At 43.0% G+C, this 21,951-nt stretch overlaps 1 protein-coding gene across 1 annotated transcript; it reads right to left on the bottom strand.

Moving 5' to 3' along the window:
- Positions 1-620: 620 nt before the first annotated feature.
- On the bottom strand, positions 621-21,939 carry LOC308279909 (protein NLRC3-like; the record flags this gene model as incomplete). The annotated part of the gene is made up of 5 exons (XM_080720130.1): positions 20,179-21,939; positions 19,777-19,947; positions 12,651-12,697; positions 989-1,150; positions 621-703 (listed from the first exon to the last, which is right to left on the bottom strand). The coding sequence occupies exons 1-5, from the start codon at positions 21,822-21,824 to the stop codon at positions 621-623; spliced, it is 2,109 nt and encodes a 702-aa protein (XP_080576256.1). The 5' UTR covers positions 21,825-21,939.
- Positions 21,940-21,951: the final 12 nt, after the last annotated feature.

The raw sequence follows: 21,951 nt of genomic DNA, 5'->3' as shown, positions 1-21,951 counted from the left end.
TTTGAACAAGTAGAATTCAGAACGCTGGTAACAGTTATTTCTACATTGTGGTATTTCTACTTTTACTCGAGTCCAAAATATATGAGTACTTCTACCAGCATTGCAGCACATGACCCCCCCCCCCCCCCTCTCTCTCTCTCTCGGCTGTCCGTCTGTCCGTCCGTCCGCGTGCCTCCCTCCCTCCCTCCCTCCCCCTCTCTCTCTCTCTCTCCGTTCATCCGTCCGTCCGTCCACCCCCCACCTCTCTCTCTCTCTCTCTCTCTCTCTCCGTTCATCCGTCCGTCCGTCCACCCCCCACCTCTCTCTCTCTCTCTCTCTCTCTCTCTCTCCGTTCATCCGTCCGTCCGTCCGTCCACCCCCCACCTCTCTCTCTCTCTCTCTCTCTCTCTCTCTCTCCGTTCATCCGTCCGTCCGTCCGTCCGTCCACCCCCCACCTCTCTCTCTCTCTCTCTCTCTCTCTCGTCTGTCCGTCCGCGTCCCTCCCTCCGGCCGGCCGCCCCTCCCTCCCCCCCTCTCTCTCTCCGTTCATCCGTTTGTCCGTCCGTCCGTCCGTCCGTGCTCTCTCTCTCTCTCTCTCCCTCTCTCTCTCTCCCTCTCTCTCTCTCTCTCTCTCTCTCTCTCTACCACATCTTACACAGCTCTGCTGTACCTTCATAACCAACATTTATCCCTGCATACAGAGGTTGTGTGAAGGTGGTGTGAACTGTATGGAGGAGGGTCATGGTGTCAGTAACACTGTAAAATGACAGAGTCCCTGCACTGTGATCCAGGTACACCCCCACTCTGTCACTGGAGGAACAACTTCCTGACACTGCAGTCTCAACATTGTTGTGTCTGAACGTGTAGCTTCCATCACAGCAACGTAAACACCATGACTTGCTATTGTCTCCAAACAATGACCCACCACCCTGTCTGTTGATGTCTTTATAACAGACTGCTATACGGACCCTCTCTCCACTCCATTCCACTTCCCAGTAGGACCTCCCACCTTCACACAGACTCTCTTTACTCAACACCTGACTGTAAGAGGTGAATCTCTCTGGATGAGCAGGGTAACCTTGGTGTCCTGTATGAGTCACCTTTCTGTCCTCCTCTGACAGGTAGAGGTAGTTGTTCACTGTGTTCACATCCAGTGAGAGTGAACAGGAATCTGTGAGAAAACACATGACAAAACATCACAACTAATTAAAACCTCATCAATATTATTATTGTTGTTTATCCACAAGTTTCCGCGGGAGTTTACTGGAGAATATCAGGACCAAACTTCCGGGTTTAACAGCAGACATACAAGCTCACGTCTCGTCGCAGATGCAACCCGTTGTGAGCTTGTAAATCGGCGGCGGAAGATCGGTGCAGACGTCTGCGCAATGCACTATGGGGCGTAGGAAACTCGTGGATAGAGTTTACATTTTTAATGTCACCATTGGGGGGGGGGGGGGATTTCTGCTCGTTTCCCTAACCCCGCCTCCTCCACTGAACCAGAGCCACAGCTGAGGGCAGCCGTTTTCTGTTTACACTTGGATGGACAGATCGGCTGGTGCGGTTTAATTCCCCACAGACCCCCACGGACAAACAGTGACGGTCTCTTTCTACTTTTTAGGCTCCAGTAACATTACGGTTTTGTGTTTAATGTGTTTTGGATGAAAGGCCTGGGTGGACAATTATATCTCTCTCACTCTCACAGCCTGTCAGCCCTGCTGGCTGGACAGTGGCAGGACAGTGGCAGGCAGACCGGAGCAGCAGCCTGAAGCAGGTAAGCTGTATATATATTTACAGAGAAACACCACTAAACACATTTTAAAATGTGTTTTTAGAATGCCTGATTTTTTATTTGGTCACCTTTTATCAGGGGGAGCCATTGCTAACAAATTAGCGAATTAGCATTGCCTGTCTAAAGTGTTGCATTTGGGCATGATAGCAGGAGTTTCTGACATGGACAAAGCAAACGTTTTTATGGCCAGATAAACTGTCATTGTGATTACAGAGGAAGGATAATCTGATAATGATGTGTACAGAGCTGTCTGTAATCATGTTGCCTGACTGAAAGCTACAGTCCATGGCATGCTAGTCAGTTATGGACACTGAAATACCACAATGTTTTATATGAGATACTTAAATGGTTTCCAGTGGAAATAAGCTTAGTCTTTTCATGGATCTCCTTTTAGTAGACCTTGTACCAGTGAACTGTACCGTCATGAAACTACCTTTTCCTATGCAAACTTCTAATAAAGTCTTCAATCAATCAATCAATCACACAGTCACTGAACATAATACTCTTTAGACCCCTAGTAGAAAGACGATTTTTAATGTCATACTGTATACAACCACTGTATATTTAGCTTATTTTATGTTGCAGTTTGAGGGAATGAGCTGATGAGCTCTTAGCTCCGTTTTTATGTTATTTTCCTTCAGGCTCATGCCTTCATCCCTACAGCTATTTAACATGATAATGCAACATTTGTGGTGATGGGTGGAGATGTGTTGGTCAACACATGTTTACTGTACATCCATCTGGGTTGGAGTAGCATGTGTAAACTGCTCAGTGGAATGTGCTTTGTTGTGCAAATGAACCGTCAGGGTCCCTTTGGTTAGAACATGTTATCAAATGGGCTCCATGATCTGATATGTACTTGATTAGGCTATTTTATGTAGCTGATGTATACAGTGTATAGACTTGGCTATATTGATGTGGCTACATGATGCTATATTTCAATATGTGTGTGCCAGTAGTTCTCAAACGTTTTAATGTCAAGGACCCCCCGAATTAATATGCATTTGACCTAAGTAGAAAATAGTTTGTGCCATGGATCCCAAGTATTCCCACACCCTTTGTTGTTGTTGTTGTTGCGACCGTCAGGTCGCAGCTACTACCAAAACCTCGACAGGCTGTCTGTCAGTCTGTCCGTCACGTCACACTCCCCAACTCATATCTCCGCCACCGTTGCCCCAATCCATGCCAAACTTTGCACACACACTCCTTGCCTGCCAATCCACAACCTAGCCGTAACTCGGGCTAGGAGCGACCGGGAGAGCCGGGGCCGGTACCCACGCACCCGCCTCGGCGGCGCCAAGAGAGCCGTCAACATGAATGAATCTGTCCCATATAGCGCCACCATCAGGCCCATTTTTTCAAACACATTTTTGGACACTGCTCCTACAGATTTTGCCCTAAAATCACGCAAATCGGTACACAGTATGTCTACACTCATGTCATCAACATGGATCTGTCCCATATAGCGCCACCAAATCACGCTGCGACCTGACGGTCGCTTATCTCCCGATTAGGGAGTCTAAAGGTCTTCACACTGCCGCCTTTTTCGTATTTATTTTCGGACCAGGGTTGATTTTTTCGATTTTCGCAGCTGTTGCACTGAGTCCCTTGGTCTCTCTCTCTTTCCTCTCTCTCTCCCTGGCCTACGGCTTTCGGATTTCCAAAACGCAACGAAAACACGCAGTGCAGTGTGCAACCACCTTTACTGGTTGTTGTTGTTGTTGTTTATAGCCGATCTACAAGCTTGTAGATTGGCTATTTTGTAACTAGCGGCTAGCTGGTGTCCATGCTATGTTAGAAATACAAAACAAAGATTGTGGGTAGGGTTGGACACGGTAACCGCCGTACCGCGGTAAACCGAGGTCTACCGCGGTGTCAGTGTTCTTACCGCGGTAAAAAAAAGTATATATTTTATTGGAAAACAAGCGAGTTTTAAAACAGGGGAGAAGCGAGGACCGCATGCGCTCCATGCCGCTCTGCTCTGGGCCGTGTACCACATGTTTGAAGCCACATACGTCACTCAGACACAGACCTGCACACAGTGCACAGGGCAGGAGAGAACGGAGCACAACTCTATGACGGAGCAGCATAAACTTTCTCTGTAATCCACTCGACACAAGGATGTTAATACATACCTTGTGTTGTGGCATATCTTTTTTTATTCATACGGATTACTGGCGGAGCGCGGGCCGCATGGACTAAAAACGAAAATGAAACTATTTTACTTTTTCCACCGCGTCGCACGTTGTGGCGCGTCGGCGATTTTATAACCTTTTCTGTCAAGTCTTGTAACTAAAACCTGTATATAGCAGCACTCAATCACTGCGATTTGAGAGTTGAGACGTGACGTGAGTTTACAGAATCACTGTACACGATTTGACTACCCGTCCTCTTCTGGTTTGTTCACACAGCTGTTTGTGTCTGAAAAGCCCAAGTAGCTAGCCTACGTTACTATGGTAACCCGACAGTGCAGATCTAAAAGCTCAGAACGCGTCGCGGATGCGATGTGTTGTGAGCTTGTAGATCTGCTCCTTTCAAAGCCATACCCGCTGTGCTGTACGGAGAAGTATGACTCGGGCAGTCAGGCTGTGGAGAGGCGACTTTTGGGAAGATGATTGCAATATTTTGGTTTATCGCCGAACCTTAATTAATAGATACGGGGGTGCGGTAATTACCGCAGTACCAGCGGTAAATGGGAAGACGGTAATCGCGGTAACAAAATGTCGATACCGCCCCACCCTGGGGGTCCCCAGACCCCAGTCTTGAGTGAAAATGGCAGATCCACACGCTTGTATATCTGTTATTTTCAAATAGGTGATGCATATAGGGTAACTAGTGGCTAGCTGGTGTCCATGCTATGTTAAAAAATACAAAACACAAATCGTGGGACCCCTGGGGGTCCCCAGACCCCAGTCTGAGTGAAAATAGCAGACCCACAAGCTTGTATATATGCTATTTTCAAATAGGTGATGCATAGTCTAGCTGATGTGGATGTTATATTAAAATAATTGTGCTATTTTATTTTGTGATCACCAGTAATCACTGAAGTTGGTGCCTTGACTGCTTTCATGCAAGTAAGGGCAGCACTCAATGTATTTATTCATAATACCTGAATGCACTTAACATTATAATACATCTGTGTTTACATCTTTAGCACATACACTCTAATGGGCTTTGGGCTGATAGATATTCACATGTTTTCTAATGTTTAATGGACTTGCAGTTGACTAAATGGTGACAGCAGGCAATACCAAAGAGCCGGTTTCGGAAACGACTTGTTTTTGGGGTGCAACACTTCACTAACTTGTTATTGGGGTTCAACTCCTCACGGCCCTCTATATGCTAAATGTCACCTAAATGTCTCTGTTGTAAAAGCTTTATGTGAAATGTCAAATTCACAATTCTATATTTCATGACATTCCAGTTCAGTCTATCATACAACAATGTTTGTGTGATAATTGCTTTACTCTGCAACTATACTGTGGTTAAATTATTTCACACATTATGCAGTATGTAAAAAATATTTCCAATTAAATAGTTTTGTAGTATCAAATCACAAGGACATTTTTAGCCAAAATATGTAGAACGACTTCTTGACTCGGCGACCGACGTGATGTTTTGTAACAGTCTGGACTGGTTCTGCAGCTGCTGTCTGTCGCAACATTATCGCGGTAAATGCAACTCCGCGAGGGTATAGATTTAACCACCCAGACTGAGTAATAATAACAACACAGTGCACTGCACCCATCTCGCTTTTGGATGAGAGGCGGTGTGAGTGTGTGCGCGCGCGTTTGTGTGTATGTATTCTCATGTCAATGCACAGCCGGTCCTGTGAGGAATGACGTCTTCTTGGTTGCAATGACGTTCCTTTTATTTACCGTTTCTTGATAAAATTATATTTCTTGTTGGGACACATATAGTTTGTTTCAGAACCGCTGTTTTATAAGTAATTGTCCTCACTACTACTGCCACGGTTGACAAAAGTTCGCCACGGCCGGGTAGTTCAAGCGTACATACGTTTTTATCGGTTTTGATCCGTCAGGTTGAGTGTTGTCCGTAAGGTTACGGAGACAAACAATTACGTCCGGACCTACGGAGCAACCGGATTAAATGACTCTCCCCCTCCGTTTCTTGTGTATTGCTGCGGTCCTTATGTATTACTATGCATGGTACTTACATTTTGTTCAATTGTGAAAATAGCAGATCTACATTGTGAGGCGCTGTGAGCATGTAGATCAGCTATTTTCACAACTTCTATTATTTGACAATTTGACCAATATATAATTCATCATTTTAGAGGTATTAAAAAGTCCTTAAATTGTCACTTTATAAATGTGCAGATACCCTCTATACACTTAAACTTTATGTTGATTTGTTTACTGGTGAGTGAGAAAACAATGTTGCACATTAAGCTGGGGACCCCCCAAAATAATCTGGTGTGTCCCCAGGCCTGACCCACAGGTTGAGAACCACTGTACTAGAGGGTGTCAGGGAGGGTGAGGTGAGCCAGAGGCCCCTGCCAAGGAGACGGCTTGTCATTTAGGAGGGCTTCCTTGTTTGTTTTTACCTTTAATTAAAATAGATGATCTAAAAGTGCTATGTAACACGTGTGCTTGCAGATTTTATATTTTCACTACTTTGTGGTGAAGCAGGGCATTATGTGCGTATTTGCACTATAGGTGCTCTTACAAAGGCTGCTGTAATTGTTTTCTTTTTATTCATTATTGTATTATATTGTTGTTGTTTGCACAGTAAACTGACTTAATGCCATTGTTCTCATTCTCATTCATATTATAAATGCACATTTTTGAAGATTATAAAAAGAAAAGTAGGACCATCAGCATCCCTACAGTTGTGTCAGTTAAGTTTAGCTAAACTGGAGCTCAGGTGATCTGAACACAGGTGCCATCAGCCTCTTTGATGTCACTGAAACAACAGTGACGTTGTGAATGTGTTAACTTGACGTGATTCATTGCCATGGTGGCTTGTGGTGGGAATTCCTGTATTTTTGCCATGGACATGCAAATGAGTGGACAATATTGCAAGAAAATGTATTGAAAGAATGTAAATCATTCCCCCTTAACCGATTTAGTGCCTTTCCCGAGATATCTCTCGAAATTCCCTTTGATGTTCGCAGTGCCAATCGCGAGATGTCTCGCGAAAAGTAATATATTACTGTAACGGCGGTTATCCCACCGGGTACATGGGCGGAAGGTCCCGAGACGATCTCCCTCGCTGATTTATCATCATCACGGATCCACGAGCACAAAATAGTAATCCCATAACATTGAGGCAGACGGGGAATCTCATCTTTAATGTCCATTATCTCCAAACAACACTTTCAAATGGGAGGATGGCAGTAGATTCTCGCTAATAAAACACATGTTGAAAAGCTCCGTTCCGCCATTACACAACACCATGTGGACGATGACCGCTTTCTGTGAAGGACGCGATGACGTCAAACCGGAAGTGTTTGAGCTATGGACTTCTGGCCTTCAACATAAGAGACTGGCCGTTTATGGAGCCAGCGAGAGGCACACTGGACATTTTAATCTGTTAATTTCTGGGGCACAAAATGGGTTTTAAGATACAGTAGCCTATGTCACAAGGTTGAGAGATTAACGTTATTTAACTTTGTTTAACCACTTTAACTAAAGCATTACTATTCTGGGTGGAACATTCACCAAAAATAGCCGATCTACACGCTCAAAACGCATCCCAATGGGACATTTTGTGAGCTTGTAGATCAGCTATCTTTGATGAAGAGATTTGATTTAGATCAAAAAGAATGTAAGTACAGTTCAGTCAGGTAACTCACGATATATTGAACAATGTTTATGTTTATCGTCAATGAGTATACATACAAGTGTGTATGTCACATTTAATTTGGATCAAACCCATGACCTTGTGGGCCAAAGTGACAGAAACACAACACAAACACATGGCTACTAGACATGCAAATCATATGCAGACATGCAAACAAGTGACCCTCCCCCATTTGCGACCTGTCAATCACCCTAGGGCTCAGCCAATGGCGACCACACGTTTACACACACATTTACATTCGGAAACCTCCACGGTACGCCAAGGAGACGGCTTGTCATTTAGGAGGGCTTCCTTGTTTGTTTTTACCTTTAATTAAAATAGATGATCTAAAAGTGCTATGTAACACGTGTGCTTGCAGATTTTATATTTTCACTACTTTGTGGTGAAGCAGGGCATTATGTGCGTATTTGCACTATAGGTGCTCTTACAAAGGCTGCTGTAATTGTTTTCTTTTTATTCATTATTGTATTATATTGTTGTTGTTTGCACAGTAAACTGACTTAATGTCATTGTTCTCATTCTCATTCATATTATAAATGCACATTTTTATAGATTATAAAAAGAAAAGTAGGACCATCAGCATCCCTACAGTTGTGTCAGTTAAGTTTAGCTAAACTGGAGCTCAGGTGATCTGAACACAGGTGCCATCAGCCTCTTTGATGTCACTGAAACAACAGTGACGTTGTGAATGTGTTAACTTGACGTGATTCATTGCCATGGTGGCTTGTGGTGGGAATTCCTGTATTTTTGCCATGGACATGCAAATGAGTGGACAATATTGCAAGAAAATGTATTGAAAGAATGTAAATCATTCCCCCTTAACCGATTTAGTGCCTTTCCCGAGATATCTCTCGAAATTCCCTTTGATGTTCGCAGTGCCAATCGCGAGATGTCTCGCGAAAAGTAATATATTACTGTAACGGCGGTTATCCCACTGGGTACATGGGCGGAAGGTCCCGAGACGATCTCCCTCGCTGATTTATCATCATCACGGATCCACGAGCACAAAATAGTAATCCCATAACATTGAGGCAGACGGGGAATCTCATCTTTAATGTCCATTATCTCCAAACAACACTTTCAAATGGGAGGATGGCAGTAGATTCTCGCTAATAAAACACATGTTGAAAAGCTCCGTTCCGCCATTACACAACACCATGTGGACGATGACCGCTTTCTGTGAAGGACGCGATGACGTCAAACCGGAAGTGTTTGAGCTATGGACTTCTGGCCTTCAAAATAAGAGACTGGCCGTTTATGGAGCCAGCGAGAGGCACACTGGACATTTTAATCCGTTAATTTCTGGGGCACAAAATGGGTTTTAAGATACAGTAGCCTATGTCACAAGGTTGAGAGATTAACGTTATTTAACTTTGTTTAACCACTTTAACTAAAGCATTACTATTCTGGGTGGAACATTCACCAAAAATAGCCGATCTACACGCTCAAAACGCATCCCAATGGGACATTTTGTGAGCTTGTAGATCAGCTATCTTTGATGAAGAGATTTGATTTAGATCAAAAAGAATGTAAGTACAGTTCAGTCAGGTAACTCACGATATATTGAACAATGTTTATGTTTATCGTCAATGAGTATACATACAAGTAGCAGTGATGTCATTACGTGCGCGTCCCGCGTCAAATACGCATTCATGTCGCCCAGAGACGCATTCACGTCTTGTTTCTGGGGTCCCGGGGACGCGCCTCCATTATTAATCCATAATTTACCGCATCGCGGTAAAAGAAAAACATTAGCGATTAGCGAATCGCAAAGGCCGCGATGTTCTGCTAAGTAGACTTCCCAAGCAATATGGAGACGTTTAAATTTTTGAAATCCCTTCATAATTGACTACGCAATGATCAAATCAAACCGTGGTGTCTGTCTTTGCTTCCTATTAAACCTGCGGAGAGGAGAGGAGCCAACTGTCTGTCTAACAGCACGTACAAGTTTATTTCCGTTCCAACAGAGTAGGTTCCAACGGAGTAGGCCTACTCCATAGCTACAGGTAGTGAATGTTCTTGTAATCATTATAAATATAATGTCCTTAAATCCTTGTGCATTGATTAAAAGCTGCCGTTTGTCATAAGCTGAAAGTGAAAGTGATTTCTGTGCAATGGTGGCTGCCCCTCCTCTTTCCCCCGCACACACAACTTTTGGTGTGTGTCTTAGGGTGCTTTTTTTTGCCTTGATGAAACTTAAGCAAGGCAGCGACATGCGGTACTTTCTTCCTTGACAATAATGAGAGGCAGACAATACCATTACTGACATTTTGCTGAATATAAAAACGTTTTATATTGCTAATAGCAAAGTAAAAGGGAATCTTTTGGAAACTTAATGGGTCTGTTACTCGGTGAACAAATGGAACCAAATGGACCTGTTCCATTTGTAGGCCTACTCTAGTTTTTTAAAATGTAATATAAATTGGGGTCCCAGTGATATAAATATAATTAAATGCGTGTCTGTAGCCTAGTGTATTTAGAAATCCTAGTTCTAAGTTCAAACATTAGCCAAATTGTAAAATAAATATAAGAAATAGGCAAACATTTTGAAAATAGCCGATCTACAAGCTCAGTCTTTAGACGGCCTTAATAACCTATTGTGGTGTGTAAAATAGCCTATAGAAAAAAGTTAATAATAATAATAATAATGGTAATAATAAGGGTAGTAATAATAATAATAATACATAAAAAAGTATCGAAAACGGTATCGAAAAAGGTATCGTATCGATTCCCAGGTATCGAAAAAGGTATCGTATCGATTCAGAGGTGAACGATACCCATCTCCGCGGCGTTGAATTTTTTTGGGACCCATAAAATATCCCTGGGACTCATCCGAAAAACTCTTCTGGGGTCCCGGGACTCATTACATTAAAAACCTATTAACATCACTGCAAGTGTGTATGTCACATTTAATTTGGATCAAACCCATGACCTTGTGGACCAAAGTGACAGAAACACAACACAAACACATGGCTACTAGACATGCAAATCATATGCAGACATGCAAACAAGTGACCCTCCCCCATTTGCGACCTGTCAATCACCCTAGGGCTCAGCCAATGGCGACCACACGTTTACACACACATTTACATTCGGAAACCTCCACGGTACGCCCAAGCCCCCAGAACCCTGGAGGCGCCCTGAAACCAAATGGACATGGTGGCCGTTTTGAGGTACTGCAGTTGGGGCCAGAAACATGAACGCGCGTCTAGGCTTCTTTGTATTGACGCGCGTTCATACCGGAAGTGCTCGTTCATGAATGCGCGTCCATGAACACAAACTATGACGAAAAATGAGTCACAAAGGCCCCACTACGTCACGGTTTTACTATGCGGAAGGAGGGGTGAAAACGCCTCATGCGCTGGGTGAGCAACTCAATGCAAGTGGACGGGCGGGGATATCTGGTGTCCTCTCTATTCTTATTATAACTCTATGGGTACGCCTCACCCCCGATCGCAGGAGAGGAGAGGAGAGGAGAGGAGAGGAGAGGAGAGGAGAGGGTGTGTGTGTGTGTGTGTGTGTGTGTGTGTGTGTGTGTGTGTGTGTGTGTGTGTGTGTGTGTGTGTGTGTGTGTGTGTGTGTGTGTGTGTGTCTCTCTCTCTCTCTCTGGGGGGGAGGGGGGGGGGGGGCTGAGGCTGGAGGAGAGGAGAGGAGAGGAGAGGAGAGGAGAGGAGAGGAGAGGAGAGGAGAGGAGAGGAGAGGAGCGCTCACATATCAACTCTCACGTGGTCTGTGAGTCTGCAGCTGGATGCTATTGGACAAGCTCACAGAGCAGTACGTACGCTGTGAGCTTGTAGATCTGCTAGCTTAAGTTCGGGTGGAGCATGGGTGTAGAGCACTGCATCTTCATCACAGAAGAATCTTTGAGGCCAGTGAGTTTCAGGCGGAAAGAAATTAAACTTCTACCTTTTTTTTTTTCAAATGAAAATGTAAAACGGGTCACAATGACCTGAACTGAACTTAAAGGAGTAGTTCACCCCCCAAAAATACTTTTTTGCTATTGATTAGGACCCTTGTTCTTTGTGTTTTTGACCTCTGCCCCGACCTCTGACCTCTGCCCCGTGTCCCCCCCCCCCCCCCCCCCCCCCCCCCCGGGGCAGTGGCACCTCAGGCCCGGGAAAGGCAGCCGGGGCGTGCCGGCGCGGTGCGGTGCGGTGTGCCCGCCAACGCCTCGGCCCCGGATATTGAAACGCCCAGGCCCGTCGTTTCATATCTGACCACTGTGTTTCAATTCTGGCACGACCCGCCTCTGTGATGAGGGGGCGTGTTCTATACTGTCTATACCAGGGGTCTTCAACAGGGGGTCGGCGACCCCTAGGGGGTCGGCAGGGATACTGCAGGGGGACCCCGAAATTGTTGTATATATATATTTTGTATTTTATTTTCAAAAAGAAAGACAAAATGAAAATAGATTTTTAAATATTAAAAAATGATTTGTTCTCTTTTGAATAGCTTGTATACATGATTATTGTGCAATTGACAGATTGTTAGTGATAGATTGATAGTATTGACATTGGTTAATTATGGAGGTGCCATCTGTTGCCATGACCATACATTCTGATGGCAAAATACTTTAAAATAAGAGACTTGCCATTGCTGAAGTGTGTATGGGAAAACCTGGTACAAGGTCAACTAAAAGGAAATCCTTATCTTATAACCAGATAAAACATTTAACATATTTTTGGAGGCGCTCTGTGATTTAATAGGAATTGAATTAGCATGCAATCCAGTGGAAAATCCAACATGGCCGCTCTCAATGTTATGAAAGCCAGACAACTGACTTTTCCTCTACATCTCAGAAGCATTACATACTTAATCTATTAAAAAATAACGGTTTACAAGCTCACAACGTTTCACATGTGATCATGTAGATCAGCTATTTTCAAAAGTGTTTGACAAAATGTTTAAATGTTTGAAATAACAAATTTAGTATTTGTTCATATAATTACTGATGATTATGATCATCTTCATTCACAGTAGGATGTTAATGAGTGAATGTCACATGCCGTTTGTGCTGCTTTGATTTCATGAATAAAACAGAATTAACACTTACACTTCCTCAGACCTGGTTTCAGCATCTTCTCTCCACCATGGTCCACACTGTGGGAGGAAGAGAGACAAAGTCAGGCCTTCATAGTGTGGTGGAATTCAGATCAATCAATAATCATGAGAGAATGAGGAGACAAGACAATTATATTAGGTGGTGTGTGGTCAAGTTTATATATAACATGATATCATGGACAGAAATACAATTAACACTCTGGACAGTGGTAAAAGAGTTCTGCCAAGAAGAATGGTCAAACACTAGAGTTATACTGTGGCTTCAAGGCCTCTGGAACGAGCTGTACCATAACAAGATAGGCTTTACCAAAACAATAACTACTCAGTCCTAGGTAGACATCTAGACTCTTACAAGCTTTACAGTATCAATGATGTGTCATTAGGCTAGATATTAATATAATCAATGAACACTTTATCTACTCTATAACGTCACACATAATCAATCATGATAATCTCTAATCTACTGCAATAGTCTACAGCAGATGTTCTAAAACATGTCACGTACATAACGTATTCATCCACGACACCCCTGAATTACATTGTTACTTTACAGTACCTTAAATGTATGTCAAATATGTAAACCCTAAGATACAGTATGTCATGAGGAATACTTGACAGAATATCTGTTTCCATTAGGACAGATTGAAAATAACCTTTATACTTGACGTTTAACCACTTAAACCCCAGCATCCCTATTCTGGGGGAACATTCACCAAAAATAGCAGATCTACAAGCTCACAACGCGTCACAACTTGACACATTGTGAGCTTGTTTTGGTGAAGAGACTTGGTGTACTGCAGGAAACTCAGTAGTTGGGGCGAATCCGATATTTCCGTGACCGTGAGAGCATAGGTCAGTTTCTCAGTGGTTTTGTCAACTATAAGGTTAAATAACAAATTGAGCTCCCATGTCCCTCGCAAAAATGTTTGACAGCTGTTTGTGTCTCATTCACTTACTATACTAGGAAAGAAATACCACCCAAAAATCTGCTTTAAGTAGCATGTGAGGGGTCAAACTAGGGGTTTTTAATTATTCTGAATCCACTGCAAGCATTTGTTTTACATGAAAAACATTCCTTGGGCTAAAAACGGACCCCAAAAGATTGTGAAAAGTGATGACTCATCACTAAACCATAGTTTTGTTGGGCCGTTTTAGCCAAATGATTAAAAATAATAAAATACAAATAAAATACAAATAAATGATTAAAAACCTCTAGTTTGACCCCTCACCTGCTACTTAAAGCAGATTTTTTGGGGGGTATGTTTTTTCCTTTATAGTATAGTGTATAGTAAGTGAATGAGACACAAACTTTCAGCGGCTATCAAACATTTTGCCCGCATTTTTTGTGAGGGGGATGGGAGCTCAATTCATAGTTGACAAAACCACTGAGAAACTGACCTATGCTCTCACGGTCATGGAAATATCGGATTCGCTCCAACTACTGGTTGTCTTATTGTGACCAAAGGTCGCAGTTCAGTATGTGAAATGGCACACCATGTCTCCGTCCGTCCATCTGTCTGTCTGTCTGGACCTGTACGCTTTTTTACGGTCTATGGGTTTGCCGCTTTGACATCACACTCTGACATCACTGTCTCATCACATGCCCATATATGGAGATCCCTGATGTCATCAATATTAAGCCCATATCTAACGGGACTTCATGTGGGAATGCCCATATATGGAGGCCACATCGGCCACATACCACACTAACAGAATCCATTATATGGTCAAGACTGATGGCCAAGACAGCCCAATGCCCAATGAGTCCATGTTGGGCATAAAAGGGATCGTATGTATGATGTCAGACGTCATAGACGTCATAGGACTTTCACATAACGAATAACTGAGTAAGCATGTTTGGGGTCTCAGCACATCTCCATATATAGTACATGGATCTCCATAAATGGGTAGCAGGAGTCTCCATGGGTAACTGGTCTGATATACATCACTGGCCAGATGGCCAAGACATGGCGCAACCTCGCCCTTTAGGCTGAGGTCGCTTGTCGCCCTGAGGCGTCTGACAAGTTATTGCGACCGTAGGTCGCATTTACTACCAAAACCTCCACAGGCTGTCCGTGAGTGAGTCCGTCAGTCACACGTCACACGTCACACTCTTGCCCTGCTCATATCTCCGCAACCGTTGCCCCGATCCATGCCAAATTTTGCACACACACTCCTTACCTGCCAAACTACAACCTCCAAGGACCCCCGGAGCTCCAGGGACCCCCAGGTCCCTGGGGGACCCCCAGATGTAAAAAATTACCAAATGTGCTAAACTGACCAAATGACCACCCCAACGGGGCTGCTCACGGGGAATTCCCGGGGACCACCGCTCGTGGTGCTCCAGAACGGATGCAAAAGTGGTGGCGCCCCCAGTGGAGGACCCCCTACACTGCAGCTCACATAAAATGCCGTAACTCCAGCTAGGAGCGACCGGGACAGCCGGGGCCGGTACCTATTCGTCCGCCTTGGCGGCGCGGAGACCCCACCCCTCATTTCTCACATGGCCCTCTTCTAGCGCCACCATGAGGCCGATTCTTGCAAAACAGATTTTTGGACACTGCTCCTACAATTTTTGCCCTAAAATCACGCAAATCGGTACACAGTATGTCTACACTCATCCCATCAACATGAATCTCTCCCATATAGCGCCACCTCCAGGCCGATTTTTAAAAACACCTTTTTGGACACTGCTCCTACAGATTTTGCCCTAAAATCACGAAAATCACTACACAGTATGTCTACACTCATGTCATCAACATGGATCAGGAAGATTTTGGCAAAACAAATTTTTGCCCTATTTGTGGAGATAAGTGACCTACGGTCGCTTATCTCCCGATTAGGGAGTCTTACTGGTAAGTATAAGTGGTTAAACTGAAGTGATATTGATACATTACAAATATTATCAAAGTATTCTCAGGCACCCTGGACTGGCATCATGGCACCCTAGGGTGACACAGCACCCACTTTGAGAAACCCTTTAATCACTGTTGTGTAGAAACCTTGTATCTCCATATAAACCCTATAGTCACTGTTGTGTAGAAACCTTGTATCTCCATATAAAACCTATAGTCACTGTTGTGTAGAAACCTTGTATCTCCAAATAAAACCCTATAGTCACTGTAGTGTAGAAACCTTGTATCTCCATATAAACCCTATAGTCACTGTTGTAACCTTGTATCTCCATATAAACCCTATAGTCACTGTTGTGTAGAAACCTTGTATCTCCATATAAACCCTATAGTCACTGTTGTGTAGAAACCTTGTATCTCCATATAAATCCTATAGTCACTGTTGTGTAGAAACCTTGTATCTCCATATAAATCCTATAGTCACTGTTGTGTAGAAACCTTGTATCTCCATATAAACCCTCACTGTTGTGTAGAAACCTTGTATCTCCATATAAACCCTATAGTCACTGTTGTGTAGAAACCTTGTATCTCCATATAAACCCTCACTGTTGTGTAGAAACCTTGTATCTCCATATAAACCCTATAGTCACTGTTGTGTAGAAACCTTGTATCTCCATATAAACCCTATAGTCACTGTTGTGTAGAAACCTTGTATCTCCATATAAACCCTATAGTCACTGTTGCGTAGAAACCTTGTATCTCCATATAAACCCTATAGTCACTGTTGTGTAGAAACCTTGTATCTCCATGTAAACCCTATGGTCACTGTTGTGTAGAAACCTTGTATCTGCATATAAACCCTATAGTCACTGTTGTGTAGAAACCTTGTATCTCCATATAAACCCTATAGTCACTGTTGTGTAGAAACCTTGTATCTCCATATAAACCCTATAGTCACTGTTGTGTAGAAACCTTGTATCTGCATATAAACCCTATAGTCACTGTTGTGTAGAAACCTTGTATCTCCATATAAACCCTATAGTCACTGTTGTGTAGAAACCTTGTATCTCCATATAAACCCTATAGTCACTGTTGTGTAGAAACCTTGTATCTGCATATAAAACCCTATAGTCACTGTTGTGTAGAAACAAAAATTGTGAAAATAGACGATCGAAGCTCAGCACATTGTGATGTGCTGTGAGTTTATAGATCAGCTATTTTATGTTATGGTGTTTTTAAAAAGAATAATAAAACAACGCGGATAATGATTTTACACCAAGAAACATTAAACAGCAGAGCTATTCAGCTTGTCTTACCTGTTAACAATCCTGTATAATTTGCAAAAAACGCCTATACACAGTGTACCCAAAGTAATTTGATTGTTGTTTTTAAACCATTTGGAGTATTGCATTGGGCATGGTCTCATTTTGAAGGAAACATTTTGAAGTTTTACCCAGAAATAAATAATTACTCTGTGTGCAACTGACATTGAGTAATTCAAGTTTTAACTTACTGGAATAGCAGGTTTTTAATCCTCGCCTAAATATTTTCAGTAAATAGATGCCTGCATAACACTGTTATTATCATATAGGAGCTGAAAAACACAATGTGGCCACATTTTGAAGCCTTACCTAGCCCAATTTCAAAGGACATACAGAATATGAATATTTTACACATGTTTTACTAAGTGTAAGTCTATGCGTTTTCATTTGGAGACATTTGCATATATCATATAAGAAGGTCAAAAAAGGGGTAATAGACTGGATTTTTTAAATTTTTAATATTTTTATTTATTTATTATTATTATTATTATTTTTTTTTTTTACTGACATCCCTAACACTCTTGGTCTGACATTCGGCGAGCTTCTGCGTATTTACGCACGTCCAGTAGTGCTGTTACGCAGGCGTTTTTGGGTATTGTAGTTCACTTCAGCCAAAACAAATTAGGCATCATTTTTCGGATAATTTCATTGGCTATAAGTTGTGCCAGTCACCAGAACAACTTGTTGCCACTGGGTGAATCTGTGGCACAGGAAACATGGCCATGCACCGCCTCTGAACACAGACCACTGGTCGCTATTGGGGGGATGGGACAGGACTAGAAGCTCCAATTCACCCTTTGTCAAGTCCCGCCCATTGTCCCGCCCCTCTTCACACCCATTGGTTGATCTGTCTTGGTGGGACATTTGGTGGGACACTCCATCCACTACCATTTTATTTCAGTTGCTTCGTATTGTTATTCTGTGTATTCAATTCTCATTTCACTGAAACTTGGTTTCAGTGAAATGGAGCTGCTCAGTGGCAGTATAGTGACTCGGCATGTTTTAAAATGTTTTTATTTTCAACATAAAAAAGGCGGAACCAGGGCGGGACAAGGCAGATAGAGCCTGCTGGTTGGTCAGTCAGGGACCAACCAGAAGGCTAACAAAGGGTGAATTGGGTGAAATGAAGTGTCAATATTCATCTGCATCGTTTGGGGGCCATTTTGAGAGCAAACAAAGGGTTATACTGAAAATGTGGACTGGATTTACATGCAAAACACCGTGAAGAATTGTCTTTCGTCGTCATCACGTTTGTATGTCTGCCAAAGGGAGAACAGTGATGGCATGAAGGAAAACATGGTTTGGACTATTTTAAATCAATGGCTTGGATTATGTGTACTTTACACGAAATAAGAACATCATTATTGTGGAAATAGATCATGTTGGTGGACTAGAAACCGTCTTTGAACGTGAGTAGTTACAACTTTATCAACATTTGTTTGTTTATGTATGTCGGACTTCAACGTTGATAGTAGCGCGAGTTTTGATGCTACAAACACGTGGTTTTCAGCTCTGTAATCACAAGACTTGTGGCTTTCTATAGGTATGCCCATGTAGGTGAAACACACGCTTGCGTGGACGTGAATGTTTGTCAAAGTACGGCCGGCGGGGCGGGCCGAGAACTGACACACAGACACAATCTCTCGAGATGAGTCAATGATGGCTACGAAGAGAGACAGACCGAATGGGTGTCGCCCTTTCTTTGATGATGGGTTCCCAGATTGGTACAGACATGGTAGGCATCAACCAGCACCAGAATTCATGTTTAGAATTGATGAAAGGGACTCGTCAAATAGTCTAGGGCACAGAACAGTTGAAAAGCCCTGCTATACAGCATCAGAGTATGATTTCCCTCCTCTAAACTTACTAGAAGCCATTGGCACTGAGTGGCAGCGTGTCTTTCCCTACCTGAGAGTCTTCAATTCCAAGCCTGGATCCTCCACTCCAGCAGAGAGATGCTCCACACAGTCTCCCAAGTGATTATAGCTCAAATCAAGCTCTTTCAGGTGGGAGGGGTTGGATCTCAGAGCTGAGACCAGAGCAGAACAGCCTTCCTCTGAGACCATACATCCTGACAAACTACACACACACACACACACACACACACACACACACACACACACACACACACACACACACACACACACACACACACACACACACACACACACACAACCAAATTCATTTGGTTCGAACTGTGAAAGTGCATTTATTTTGGCTTAAAGTTCTAACACTAGTTTTCGCTTTGATGGAGCGTCCAGATATCTTGGATAATATAATGTCCAATCAGACAGGATTGGTCATGCTTCACTTGACACTAAAATATATAATATAAATCAGTGTCAGTGCAACAACACTCGCAATTCCCCAGAATTCCACCTTTCTAGTTATACTTACTATAGCTATTGTCTGGCTTTGTCTGTCTACCTCTAATTAAATGTGAATCAATTAATCAAGGTAATCTCCACGTGTATTTAAACCAGGATATGAATGGTGTTCTGTACATGTCCAGGAATACTGACCTGAGTGTCTCCAGTGTACAGTCTGGACTCCCCAGTCCAGCAGAGAGTTTTTTCACTCCAGAATCGGTCAAATCATTGTTACTGAGATCAATCTCCTTCAAACTAGAGGAGATGGAGCTGAGAACTTTTGACAACTCCTCACAGCATGTCTCTGACAGGTTACAGCTACTCAGCCTGGAGAAACATTAGTGATAAAAATAATGTGTTCATTAGTGATGAAAAAAAACCATTACCATGTTGTCTTTATTTATTTCTATAAAAGAAAGATAGCATAATGTATCCAGTATCAGACTTTGCCTCCACCTAATAAAACATAAAACATAAATGAATGGTGAACGTGAATAATAAATAATCAAGATAATCTCCACATGTATTTAAACCAGGATATGAATGGTGTTCTGTACATGTTCAGGAATACTGACCTGAGTGTCTCCAGGGTACAGTCTGGACTCCCCAGTCCAACAGAGAGAGTTTTCACTCCGGAATCTGTCAAATCATTGTTACTGAGATCAATTTCCTTCAAACTAGAGGAGTTGGAGAGAACTGATGACAACTCCTCACAGCATCTCTCTGACAGGTTACAGCCATTCAGCCTGGAGAAACACATGTGTGTGGATGAAATCAATATTTGTATTCTGTTGGACTGTCTTCTTGGATATAATTATAGCAAAAATAACATCCACCAGCTCACATCACATGTTGTGAGCTGTAGATCTGCAATTTTCACTATTTGTCACATGAGGAAAGCTGAAATGCGTGAAGTATCTTTCCTATAACAGAACAATGATATAATATATTAAGTGTATCCAGGGCCAGGCACTTACACTGCTCTACTGGAGGCTTTGACCAGTGGCAGCAGCCCCAAAAGAGCCTCCTCTGAAGCTTGGTATTTCTTCAGGTCAAACACATCCAGATCCTTTCCTGATGACAGCAACATGGCAGCTATAGTTGACCACTGAGCAGGAGAGAGTTTCTCTGTGGAGAGACGTCCTGAACTCAGGGACTGTTGGATCTCCTCTTCTAGAGAATGGTCATTGAGCTCATTCAGACAGTGGAACAGATTGATGCTTCTCTCTAGAGAGGGATTCTCCCTGATCTTCTTCTTGATATACTCGACTGTTTCCTGATTGGCCTGATCGCTACTTCCTGTCTCTCCCAACAGAATGATGCTCTCTGGAGATGGATTCTCACTGACCTCGACTGATTCCTGATTGTTCTCTCTGTTGTACTTGACTGTTTCCTGATTGGCTCGTGATCTACTTTCTGTCTGTCCCAACAGTCTTTGTAAGAGACTCTGATTGGTCTCCAATGAGAGGCCCAGCAGGAAACGGAGGAACAAGTCCCAGTGTCCATCTTCACTCTGTATGGCCATGTCTACAGCACTCTGGTAGAGGTGTTTGATCTTAGATTTGCATCTAAATAGCTTGGACCACGTGGAGGTTGACAGTAGGTTGACACCATCTTTGTTGAATGTGTGAAAGACATAAAGAGCAGCGAGAAACTCCTGAACACTCAGATGAACAAAGCAGAATACCTCTTTCTTTTCCCACCCAGCCTTCACTGTTTTAAACATCTGTGTGAACACTCCTGAGTACACAGCTGCATCTCTGATATTAATGCCACACTCTTTCAGGTCTGCTTCATAGAAGATCATGTTGCCTTTTTTCAGCTGTTCAAAAGCCAGTTTTCCCAGAGACATAATGGCCATTGTATTCTTCTCTGGATTCCAGTCAGCATGAGTCTGATCATTGTCATGATGATACTTCACATTGGTCTGTTCAGACTGAATGTCCATGAAACGGAGGTACATCTCAGTCAGTGTCTTTGGCAGTGATATTTTTACCGCTTTTTTCAACATGTTCTCCAGAACGGAAGCAATGATCCAACAGAAGACTGGGATGTGACACATGATGTGGAGGCTTCGTGATGTCTTGATGTGTGAGATGACTGTTCTGGCCTGGTTCTCATCATCACTGAATCTCTTCATGAAGTATTGATCCTTTTGGGGGTCTGTGAATCCTCTAACCTCTGTCACCCTGTCAACATAATCTCTAGGGATCCGAGTGGCTGCTGCAGGTCGTGTGGTTATCCAGATGCGAGCAGAGGGAAGCAGGTGACCACTGATAAGGTTTGCAAGTAACACGTCCACAGACGCTGGCTTCTTTTCATCAGTACATATGTTATTTTCCTGGAACTGTAGAGAAGTCCGAAACTCATCTAGACCATCAAGGATGAACAGAACTTTGGAACTGTTGAAACTGGATATTCCTGCTTCCTTGATTTCACCAAAAAAGTGATGAATTAGTTCCACCAGGCTGTAATTCTTCTTCTCTTTCAACATCAAATTCAGCTCTCGAAAAGTGAATGGAAACACAAAATGGAAAATGTCGTTGGCTTTGTCTTCTATCCAGTCCAGTGTGTATTTCTGAGTTAAGACTGTTTTGCCAATACCAGCCACTCCCTTTGTCATCACTGTTCTGATTGGTTTATTTTGTCCAGGTAAAGGCTTAAAGGTGTCTTCTAATTTGATTGGTATTTCTAGTCCAGCTGGTTTCCTAGATGCTTTTTCAATCTGACTGACCTCATGTTCTTTATTG

Source organism: Nannobrachium achirus (genome assembly GCF_963921795.1).
Source record: "Nannobrachium achirus genome assembly, chromosome: 24".
Taxonomy (NCBI): Eukaryota; Metazoa; Chordata; class Actinopteri; order Myctophiformes; family Myctophidae; genus Nannobrachium; species Nannobrachium achirus.
The sequence above is the reverse complement of the archived record's forward strand: the minus strand, read 5'-3'. Positions and strand labels throughout refer to the sequence as shown.